The sequence below is a fragment of the Pleurodeles waltl genome, chromosome 5 (genome assembly GCF_031143425.1).
Source record: "Pleurodeles waltl isolate 20211129_DDA chromosome 5, aPleWal1.hap1.20221129, whole genome shotgun sequence".
NCBI classification, from domain to species: Eukaryota; Metazoa; Chordata; class Amphibia; order Caudata; family Salamandridae; genus Pleurodeles; species Pleurodeles waltl.
Window position 1 is genome coordinate 593,724,649 of NC_090444.1, and position 12,425 is coordinate 593,737,073.

The window sequence follows — 12,425 nt, forward strand, 5'->3', positions numbered from 1 at the left end:
TGATGCCACGAACAGATGTACACTGGGTAAGTGACATTTTCAGTTCGATGGCATCTGTCGCTGTAGATACGCATGTTCTGCATAGACTAGTAAGCAGTTATTTCCCCAAAAGCGGTGGATCAGCCTGTAGGAGTGGAAGTAGTTTGAAATAATGTCCTTAATACGGCTTGACCTACTGTGGCTTGTTGTGCGGATAACACGTCTACACAGTAGTGCTTGGTGAATGTGTGAGGCGTAGACCATGTGGCTGCCTTACATATTTCTTGCATTGGGATGTTTCCTAGAAAGGCCATGGTAGCACCTTTCTTTCTGGTTGAGTGTGCCCTTGGTGTAATGGGCAGCTGTCGTTTAGCTTTAAGGTAGCAGATTTGGATGCATTTAACTATCCATCTGGCTATACCTTGTTTTGAAATTGGGTTTCCTGCATGAGGTTTTTGAAATGCAATAAAGAGTTGTTTAGTCTTTCTGATGTTCTTTGTTCTGTCAATGTAATACATTAATGCTCTTTTGACATCTAATGTATGTAGTGCCCTTTCAGCTACGGTATCTGGCTGTGGAAAGAACACTGGAAGTTCCACTGTTTGATTTAGATGGAACGGTGAAATAACCTTTGGCAAAAATTTAGGATTGGTCCTTAGGACGACTTTATTTTGTGTAGTTGTATAAAAGGTTCCTGTATAGTAAACGCCTGAATCTCGCTTACTCTTCTCAGGGAAGTAATGGCGATGAGAAATGCCACCTTCCAGGTTAGGAACTGTATGTCGCAGGAGTGCATGGGTTCAAAAGGTGGACCCATAAGTCTAGTTAGGACAACATTTAGGTTCCATGAAGGAACAGGTAGTGTTCTTGGTGGTATAATTCTCCTAAGGCCCTCCATGAATGCTTTAATGACTGGTATTCTATATAGGGAAGTTGAATAGGTAGTCTGCAGGTATGCAGATATTGCTGCAAGGTGAATCTTAATGGAAGAGAAAGCTAGGTTAGATTTTTGTAAGTGAAGCAAGTAACCCACTACATGTTCTGGAGTTGTGTGTAATGGTTGTATTTGATTAATATGGCAGTAGCAAACAAACCTCTTTCATTTACTTGCATAGCAGTGCCTGGTGGATGGCCTTCTTGCTTGTTTTATGACTTCCATACATTCTTGGGTAAGTTGTAAGTGCCCGAATTCTAGTATTTCAGGAGCCAGATTGCTAGATTCAGCGATGCTGGATCTGGGTGTCTGATCTTTTGGTTGTGCTGTGTCAACAGATCTGGCCTGTTGGGCAATTTGATGCAGGGTACCACTGATAGGTCTAGCAGCGTTGTGTACCAGGGTTGCCTTGCCCAAGGTGGTGCTATCAATATGAGTTTGAGTTTGCTTTGACTGAGTTTGTTTACCAGGTAAGGAAGGAGAGGGAGAGGAGGAAAAGCGTAAGCAAATATCCCTGACCAGTTCATCCATAGGGCATTGCCTTGGGATTGTTTGTGTGGGTATCTGGATGCGAAGTTTTGGCATTTTGCGTTCTCCCTTGTCGCAAACAAGTCTATCTGAGGTGTTCCCCAGAGTTTGAAATAAGTGTTCAGAATTTGGGGGTGAATTTCCCATTCGTGGACCTGTTGGTGATCTCGAGAGAGATTGTCTGCGAGTTGATTTTGTATCCCTGGTATAAACTGTGCAATTAGGCGAATTTGGTTGTGAATTGCCCAATGCCAAATTTTTTGTGCTAGCAGGCTTAACTGCGTGGAGTGCGTCCCTCCCTGCTTGTTTAGATAATACATTGTTGTCATGTTGTCTGTTTTGACGAGAATGTATTTGTGAACTATTATTGGTTGGAAAGCTTTTAGTGCTTGAAAAACTGCTAGAAGTTCTAGGTGATTGATATGCAGTTTTGTTTGATGTACGTTCCATTGTCCTTGTATGCTGTGTTGATCGAGGTGTGCTCCCCACCCTGTCATGGAAGCATCTGTTGTTATTACGTATTGTGGCACTGGGTCTTGGAAAGGCCGCACCTTGTTTAAATTTATGTTGTTCCACCACAGAAGCGAGAGGTAAGTTTGGCGGTCTATTAACACCAGATCTAGAAGGTGACCCTGTGCTTGAGACCACTGTGATGCTAGGCATTGTTGTAAGGGCCTCATGTGCAGTCTTGCGTTTGGGACAATGGCTATGCATGATGACATCATGCCTAGGAGTTGTAATACCATCTTTGCCTGTATCTTTTGTGTTGGATACATGCGTTGTATGATGGTGTTGAAATTTTGAATTCTTTGTGGACTTGGAGTGGCTACTCCCTTTGATGTGTCTATTATGGCTCCCAGGTATTGTTGTACCTTGCGTGGCAGAATTTTGGATTTTGTGAAATTGACGGTGAACCCGAGTTTGAAGAGGGTTTGTATGATGTGATTTGTGTGATTTGAGCACTGTATGAACGAATGGGCCTTGATTAGCCAGTCGTCCAAATATGGGAACACATGTATTTGCTGCCTTCTTATGTGTGCAGCGACTACCGCTAGACATTTGGTAAAGACTCTTGGTGCGGTTGTTAATCCGAAAGGCAGTACCTTGAATTGGTAATGTATTCCTTTGAATACAAACCTTAGGTATTTCCTGTGCGATGGGTGTATTGGTATATGGAAATAAGCATCCTTGAGGTCTAAAGTTGCCATGTAGTCGTGTAGTTTTAGCAATGGCAATACTTCTTGTAGTGTGACCATGTGGAAGTGGTCTGATTTGATGAAAGTGTTCACTACTCTGAGGTCTAGGATTGGTCTCAGCGTTTTGTCCTTCTTTGGTATCAGAAAGTACAGTGAGTAAACTCCTGTGTTTATTTGTGTGTTTGGCACTAATTCGATTGCATTCTTTTGCAATAGTGCCTGCACTTCTATCTCCAGGAGATTGGAATGGTGTGTTGTTAAATTTTGTGCTTTTGGTGGTATGTTTGGAGGGAATTGTAGAAATTCTATGCAATAACCATGTTGGATAATTGCTAGAACCCAAGTGTCTGTAGTAATTTCCTCCCATGCTTTGTAATAATGACCTATTCTTCCCCCCACTGGTGTTGTGTGGAGGGGGTGAGTGACATGTGAGTCATTGTTTAGTAGTAGGGGTTTTGGGGCTTTGAAATCTCCCTCTGTTTCTAGGGAATTGCCCTCCTCTATATTGTCCCCGAAAACCTCCTCTATACTGTCCCTGGTAACTGGACGGTGTTGCTTGTGAGGTGCTGGCTTGTGTGCTTTGACCCCGAAACCCCCCTCGAAAGGGCGTTTTACGGAATGTGCTGTAATTCCCTCTGCTCTGCGGGGAGTAGAGTGCGCCCATGGCTTTGGCAGTGTCCGTATCTTTTTTGAGTTTCTCAATCGCTGTGTCCACTTCTGGACCGAACAGTTCTTTTTCATTAAAAGGCATATTGAGAACTGCTTGTTGAATCTCTGGTTTAAATCCAGACGTTCGGAGCCATGCATGCCTTCTGATAGTTACAGATGTATTAATTGTCCGTGCAGCTGTATCTGCAGCGTCCATGGAGGAACGTATCTGGTTGTTGGAGATGGTCTGTCCCTCCTCAACCACTTGTTTTGCCCTATTTTGGAAGTCCTTGGGCAGATGTTCAATGAGATGTTGCATCTCGTCCCAGTGGGCTCTGTCATAGCGCGCAAGTAGTGCCTGGGAGTTCGCAATGCGCCACTGGTTTGCAGCTTGTGCTGCGACTCTCTTACCAGCTGCATCGAACTTGCGGCTTTCTTTATCTGGGGGTGGTGCATCTCCAGATGTGTGAGAGTTGGCCCTTTTCCTAGCTGCTCCTACAACAACAGAGTCTGGTGGCAGCTGTGTAGTGATGAAAACCGGGTCCGTAGGAGGCGGCTTATACTTTTTTTCCACCCTTGGTGTGATTGCCCTACTTTTGACCGGCTCCTTAAATATGTCTTTTGCGTGCCGGAGCATACCAGGGAGCATAGGCAGGCTTTGGTAGGAGCTGTGGGTGGAGGAGAGTGTGTTGAACAAGAAATCATCCTCGACCTGTTCTGAGTGGAGGCTTACGTTATGAAATTGTGCTGCTCTAGCCACCACCTGAGAGTACGCGGTGCTGTCTTCTGGTGGAGATGGCTTTGTAGGGTATGCCTCCGGGCTGTTATCTGACACTGGGGCGTCGTATAGGTCCCATGCGTCCTGATCTTGGTCACCGTGGCTCATGGTGGTGTGAGCTGGGGAGTGAGATGGAGTTTGTGCTGGTGAAACGTTAATCACGGGCGGAGGAGAGGGTGGTGGTGTAACTCTTTTCACCACTTTTGGTTGTGGTGCTTGTTCCGTCTGGAACTCCAACCTTCTCTTTCTCCTAATGGGGGGAAGGGTGCTTATTTTTCCTGTCCCCTGCTGAATGAAGATACGCTTTTGCGTATGGTCCACATCAGTTGCTTGTAGCTCTTCCTCAAACCTATGCTTTTGCATTTGGGAGGTTAGCGAGTGCTCTTCTGTATAAGAGCCTGAAGCTGGGTCGCTTGCAGTTTGTTTCGGCGTCGAAACTTTGTCTGCGTGTTTTTTCGGCTCCGAGGAGACTTTTTTCCTTTTCGGGGCCAAAACCTCTCGGCGTCGATCTGTTTCGGTGCCGCTGTCTCGGCGTCGAGCCGTGTCCACACCGGCATCTCGGTGTCGAGGCTTGTCTCCAGCACTTTCTCGGTCCCGAGAAGGCTGCGTGCCGGTGTCTCGACCGGAGTCGGACGATCTCGGCACTGTTTGGGCCTTTTTCGGTGCCGACGGTCGGTCACCGAATTTATGGGTCGAGCCATGGCCTGGTGGCAGTGGCGTCCCCTGGGCCTTGTAAATGTTTCTTTGTGTGGTTTTCGACGTCTTACTCACGGTTTGTGTGTCGTCGAATCCTTCGGAGTCTGAGTCTTGGATCGAGAAGGTACCTTCTTCTTCCTGTTCCTCGAACTCCCGTTGGGCTGTCGGTGCGGACGCCATTTGAAGTCTTCTAGCTCGACGGTCTCGGAGTGTTTTTCGGGACCGGAACGCACGACAGGCCTCGCAGGTGTCTTCGCTGTGCTCAGGTGACAGGCACAGGTTGCAGACCAAGTGTTGGTCTGTGTAAGGGTACTTATTGTGGCATTTGGGGCAGAAACGGAACGGGGTCCGTTCCATCGGCGTTCTTCAGCACGCGGTCGGGCCGACCAGGCCCCGACGGAGGATCGAAAAACTACCCCGAAGGGCACCGGAGCTCTTCGATCTTCGATGCGGTGTGGAATCTAAGTACGCCGATCCCGAACGCAACAATACCGACGAAAATCTTCCGAAATTAGCTAATTTTCCGTTCCGAAACTCGGAGCGACAGGAACACGTCCGAACCCGATGGCGGAAAAAAAACAATCGAGGATGGAGTCGACGCCCATGCGCAATGGAGACAAAAGGAGGAGTCACTCGGTCCCGTGACTCGAAAGACTTCTTCGAAGAAAAACAACTTGTAACACTCCGGCCCAACACCAGATGGCGAGCTATTGCAGAACATGCGTATCTACAGCGACAGATGCCATCGAACCTAACATTTCTGGTTTCAGATTCTAATCAAGACCTTCTAGTTTGGAAATCAGATGACCTGTGTCTCAGACGTAGGAGGGGAGCTGAGTAACCAATGGTTTGAGGAAAGTTTCAACATATTGAGACAATGGTTCAATGGCTGAACCGATGGTAGAGACAATAGGGCACAAAGGGGGATCTTTCGAATTCTTGTGTACTTTAGGGTGTCCATATATGATGGGAAATCTAGTATTTTTTGGTGTGAGAAAATCAAACTCTTTCTGACAGATACACCCTGACTCTAATGCAATACTATTCACATCCTTAATCTCTCTTTTCATCCGGACCTCCGGATCACCCGGCATGACTCTGTAAAATTCTGAACATTGGAGCATGTCTGACATTTTCTGTATGTAGTAGGTTGTGTCCCGTACTGCAATGACACCCCCTTTGTCACAAGGTTTTATTGTGATCTTGTTGTTCTCTTTTAAATTACGTAAAGCTGTACTTTCCTTTCTGTTGAGATTGAATTTGGGTTTGGGAATATGTTTAAGCATGTTCTCAAACTTCTGTATGACCGCTTTTTCAAAAATGGCCACTTCAGGGCCTAGTAGTTCTAGACCAGGAATAATTGATGATGGAGGTTTCAGACCTGATCTGTTAGAATCAGAAGGAGGGGGAGAGGTGGAGAAATACTTCTTAAGACAGATCCGTCTAAAGAAGGCAAAAACATTTCTCATAAGTTCAAATTTGTTAATGTCCTTATTTGGGACAAATGACAGACCTCTTGCTAAAAGATGTTCTGAACTATAATCTAAAGCAATCGTACTAAGATTAAAGATAGGGATGTTGTCTAATCCCTCCAATACTGATTGCGTCTTGTCTGTAGAAAGTGAGGAGATTGATCCAAGTTTGGGGGTCTGTTGCCCCGGTTCTGACGGAATCTGGGTCTGAAGTTGTGTCTTCGATTCCCTAAAAAACGCAAATTGGACTGGTGGTAATCTACTTGATTTTGCCTATTTCCATAGGGATCGAAAAAATGGGAACTGCCCTCTCCCTTGGATTATGAGTTGTCGGAAAAGGTGAATGTTTTCTTAGAAGTCCAATCCTGTTTGTCACCTAGGGCACTGGAGGTTGTTTGTAATACTGTTTGGACAAATATGGATATGTCCTTTCTAGGGTAAAGTACCTAATGTCCTTCTTGAGTTTGTCAGTTTCCCTCTTAATGAGGTATTGATTGAATGACTCAAAATCAATGTTTATTTCCTCGAGTTTCTTCTTGGCTTCTTCTATTGCTACAGATTGTTTAAGTTTGCCCTCCAAATCCTCTATTTCGGTGAGCAATTTGGCAACAATTTCTCTAGCTGTCTCTATGATGCATAAAATGCAGTCTCGTGAACAACAATTCGAGATCGATAACCATTTCTCTAAGAATTGTTTGATCTCCACAAATAGACCTGGGATGTTCCTCACCCTCAAACCATTAGGAATTGTGCCCGCTTTCAGATATTCCAACAGGAATTCAGCATGTGCTTCTGTTCTGCGGGATTTCTTTTTTAAATTGAGGAGTTTCAGCCAATCGTTGTTCAAACTATTTGAGAACAGAGATTCAGACCCAGAGTTGAGACCTGCACCAACAATTCTACTGAAATCTGCTTCAGAGAACCCAAAGGTCTTTATGCTCTCCATCGAATAGGTACCCTGGATGTAAATAACTGACTGAAGGGTCTTCTATATACAATATATACAAAAAATTGCATTAAAAAGTGGCTAAAAGACTCACAGAACCGCGCAACCACACGGAAACAGACAAGGGAAAAAATACTTGAGTACTTTTTTTAAAAACAGGATTGAAAATATGACAAACCCCGACAGCAATTGCTGTAAGAAAACCAGTCAAACAAAGAAGCACAGGGTCCCTGGCCTGTTATGGAGAGCAAGACCGCCAGGATACACTCACACACACTTCCACATACCTGCATGCATGCACTCACACACTTCTACACACAAACACAACCCCACTCACTTTACGCAAACACGACATACACACCCATTCACACTGACATACATACACAAACACCGCTGACATGCAAGCATTCACTCCCCCCTTCAGTGCATACCCCCATTCATGCACCCTTCCCCCTCATCCGCATGCATCCATTCATGCTCCCTCTGCACCGCATAGACCCATTCACTCCCCCCTTCTGCACTGCACACAGGCACTCACCCCATCCATCTGCATTTACCAACATACACACACCCACCCCCCCTGCATTCATCACACACACACACACACACACCACCCCTTCCCTGTCGGACGATCACTTACCTCGTCTGTTGAGGAGGTCATCAAGGAAGGGACGGGTCCCGGCGCTTCCACCACTGGCAGCGCCCCGCCATCAGGACATTGCCATGCTGCATTACAGGTCATAATACACCGTGCGGCATCCTTTTTGCATGGCGGTGCCGGTGGTGGAATTGCCTCTTCCCCACAGACCGCCAGCACGACTGATCTCGGGTGGAAATCCGACAGCAATCATAATGCGGTGATCTCAAGACCGCCAGCACTGGTGTCTTTTGCCGCCTGCAGCTCTGGCGGTCTTGTAAAAGGACTGCCAAATTCATAATGAGGGCCATAGTGTTCTTTGAAGAGGTGAGTCCTCAAGTTTTACCTAAATTTGAGTGGTGTTAGGGAGGACCGAATGAATACAGGGATGTTGTTCCAGATCCTGGTTACATAGGTAAAAAGGGCATGCTGCATTGTTTTTTTTCTTTACTCTTCTTAGAATGCAGTCTAATGGTGTCCTGGCTGCAGGTGTGCAGAGACCACCCGAGATGGTGAGCTTGTCCACAAGATATGCAGGGGTGCTGGTCATGATGGCTTTGTGAATGGTACATTTGGATTATGGATATGGTGAAAGCAGTGATATGATCATATTTCTCTCATCCCTGGACAAGATGTGTTGTGGCGTGTAGGATGCCCATAAGGGGTGTCAGTGTGACCAGTGAGACCATGGTGCAGGATATTACCGCTATCCAGATGCAGGAGCATGAAGGTTTGAACAGCAGATCTGAAACAGATTTGTCCAGAAAGTTTCTTCCTGAAAGAAACGGTTTCACTTGCCCTGCAATATGCATTGTTTGTACGAGCCATCCCTCCAAGCCTCCATCCTAGATACCATGCAGGATATGCTTGAAACAAAATGGAACTTGCTGTGACTATATCCAAATGCACTGACTCATTTTCCACATGCATTCTTCACATGTAGGTAATTTGTACACATCGTACATCTACACATCTATAATATACATACACACACTAGATGCATTAATTTTATGGAAGGGCAAAGGATATGGTTGTAGGGAACTGGCAGAAAAATGTCAAAAGTGAGACATACTTTTAGCCCACTTTCTCAAAGCAGACAGCAGGGGGGAAAATCCAGCCCTCCACTGTAGTCATTTTGCTGTCACCACTGTCAATTCTCCAGAGCCCAGGCAGATGACAGTAGTCACTCTGCTAGGAATAGGAGGTGCACTTGGTGTGCCTCTAGACCATAGGGATCAGCTCTGGGTCTCTTTCCACATCACAGAAAGGCCTCAGCGCGCACATGGTTGTAGTGTGTTCTGAGTTGAGAGTAAAAAAACACACTAATATTTGCTGTGCGATTGTCAAGGCAGGGATACACGCTATCCAGAGTCATGCAGAGAATCTTTGTCCATCCCAACAGGTATGCCATACATTTTCATGCAACTTAACATATCCCAGTAGGCTGATGAGTTTGTTGAAGAGATGTTATGTAATTCCTAGAATACATTTTTCTTTCAAGATAAAATGGCTTAGTGGCCTATGCATCATCTGGGAAGATATATTATATGACCTGCAATGCATGTGTTTCAATCGTTGCAGATTTAAACTTGTTTTTTCTTGGTTATTTTATGGTTCAAAAAATGGGTCCAGCTGGATAGAACTAAGAGGCAGACTTAGGAGCATGTCTACAAGTCCCTACCGCCACCTTGCGCTGCCCTAGTGTTATTTTTTTTTACAGTAAGGCAACTTTAAGGAGGCCTTTCTCCGCGTCATATTTACAAAGTGTAGTAATGCTTGCATTGCGCCACTTTTTAAACCCTTGTGCCACATTATGCCTTTGCCAGGCATAATGTATGAATGGGAGCGTCCCGACTCAAGGAGGCCCAGAAAAATGGTGCACTGATATTTACAACATTTCACTGTGCCATTTTTTCCATCATTTTTAACTCCTGCTCAGAGCAGGCATTAAAGTGACACCCATTTTAATCAATGGGCCTTCCTGTGCTTTGCTGCACTAGTGTCAAAAACATTTGCGTAGTGCAGCAAAGCCATAACAGCGGTTATTGACCTAACGACCACCATGGTGTGCCGTATTGTAAATACAACACAACCATGGTGTCTATGGTGTGGCAGGGGCGACGCAAGAAAAGTGGCGCATTGGGACCGATAGAGTCAATCAGACGGCCTGCCCTTGCAGTCTAACGCCTACCATATTTATAGCTCTCCACCTAACTGGCAGTGAGCCCTATGCCTTCAGAGAAGCTGCCGCCATGGCAACTGCTCTGAAGTTAAAAGACTGCCATGGCGCAAACAGCGGCAGTCATCATTTAATAATGCGGCCCCTGGACTATTATTCCATGGAAGTCCACATACCAAGTTTCATGGACCTCCATGGAGTAAAAGTATAAAAAATATTCTAACATTATCTGCCAAGGGAACTTTCTTTCCTGTGCCAATTTCGGGTTTGCAATTCGATTTTCCTGTGACAGTCTTGTGTATGGAACCAAAGAACTCCTATTGGCTAGGCAGAATTTTTTTGATGGCGGCCATTACAGGATGCAGGGACATGGTCTCTGCACACTGGAAAAAAAGTGAAAGGGCTTGAATGGCGGCAGGGTGAGTACAACCTCATTCTCATGCCCATCTGGTGAGGATTCCTAGGGGGCACCCCCGTGACTAAATAGTAGAAACATAGTGAAGAGCTGCAAAGTCTGTGTTCACTGGGGCTAGCGTGGCAAGGGACCTGTGCTGGTCTTTTCTTGGGCTCTGCAAACATAAAACCAGGTCCCAATGTAGGTCCAACACCAGCTCATGAAGCTTTTACTAGGATGGTGGTCCATGGCCACGAAGCTTGCTGTGTTGTCTGTAAACCCTAACAAAAGAAAAAAAGAAGGGCCTGGCCCAAGGAGGTTGGCCACCTGTGGCGAGTACAGAACTGATCCTGGCCAAGGGCACTCCCTGATCCCATTCCTTCCAGTGCAGGCCAAAGAGAGTGCTCATTGGGGGCAGCCATACTACGACCGGCCTAGTCGCTAACCGCTGCATCGCCCAGCTGAAGCCTGTGTGTCCCGCTACACAGCCAATAACCCCTCTCCCAAATGCGTATCATGTAGAAGAGTTTGACTGCCATGTTGAAAACTTGATGTATTTGGTATATAGGGCCTGATTTAGAATTTGGCGGAGGGGAATACTTTGTCACAAACGTGACGAATATTACGTCCACCATATTATAATCCCATTTTCTCCTATGGTAATTGTAATACAGTGGACGGGATATTAGTCACGTTTGTGATGTAGTATTCCATCCAGCAGTTTCTAAATCAGGCCTGTGATCAAAAATCTCAGAACAATCACTGAAAAAACAAAAGTTAGTATGAAGATGTTGTTAGTTTTGGTTATAACACATAAATGCAGGTTCATAAAAAAAGTCAGAGGTGCACTCAAAAGGAAATGTTAAAGTGCAGTTATGGTTACTAATTGAAACTAAAAAAACACTCAAATTTGCTAATTTTGGTTGAGACCACAGTGCATTACTTGCAAAACTGCCACACCTCGCACTCCAAACTCTACACTTATTACCTCACACTATTTATATCAATCAATAACTTAAAAGCAAAAAGTAATTAAATATCAACAGACCTTCAAACCCTTAAATAGCAGTACAGCCATAGTTGTCTATTTCATATTGTTAGGGGTAATGTTTTATCTGTAATAGTTACAACAGTTGTAATTGCATCAGTCACATCAAGAATGAGATCATGAGCAATGCATTTGGTGTGCGAACTATGGTTTGCATGTCTCTTGAGCATGAGAAATTCTAAGCTGCTTCAAGCAACCATTTAGGTGCTATAACCAAAGCTAACTACGGCTTCAGTCCATGTAGTGTTAAAGGCTCCAGAGTAGTGGAGCATGTGAAACACGCCTAAGAAATCAGTCTACTTCACCACTCGACAGTACGTCCATTCCTTGTTCTTTTTTTGCACTAGAATTGGAATTGACTTTGATATCGCTCTCTCTTTTGGAGAGAATTTATATAATTTCCATAATATACATTAGTATTTTTCTAATCGAGAGCAGTATTTTTCCTTAACCAACAGTTTTTCTATATATGGTTTATGCTTTTAATGATAATAATATATTTTGTCCACTACCTGCAGTATTCACAGTGCATGGCTTATGGCCAGGCTCACTAAGTATTGAACATAGCAAAAAGAGGACTGGTCCCACTAGACTGTATGGAAAGGCCCTGTACCATGTGTCAAAGGATTAAATGATGAGGCCCCCGGCTTGAGCATCTCAGGGGAGGAAAGCTCCCTGTTCGCTATCATTATTCTTTCTAAGTCAAGCAAAACGTTAACCTAGATCAGTATATCTGAAAATCATGCACTTACATGAAGCATTTAACGTGTAATTTGTGTGTTTCACTTTGTAGGAGATGAACTGGTTGGCGCCACAATATATTTTGAGAATCTCAGCAAGAACGATGTCATGGACATACTGAAAGCAACGGAACCATACAAAACAGGGCTTAAGCTTCATGTGAAAAATGAGGTCAAATCTCCAGAAAGCACATTTTTGTCACCTACATTTAATCTTCACATGGATGACCTTGTAAGTGTGACTCAAAGC

The 12,425-nt window shown here is 44.8% G+C and overlaps 1 protein-coding gene across 3 annotated transcripts in view; it reads left to right on the forward strand.

Annotated features, from left to right (window-relative positions):
* The window catches only part of LOC138295845 (neuroblast differentiation-associated protein AHNAK-like), a 236,997-nt gene that overhangs the window by 213,807 nt on the left and 10,765 nt on the right, over positions 1–12,425 (forward strand). For all 3 annotated transcript variants that reach the window (XM_069234421.1, XM_069234422.1, XM_069234423.1), the window contains one exon: positions 12,229–12,407. In XM_069234421.1, the coding sequence (XP_069090522.1) occupies positions 12,229–12,407 (179 nt within the window). The remainder of the gene's footprint in view (positions 1–12,228; positions 12,408–12,425) is intronic.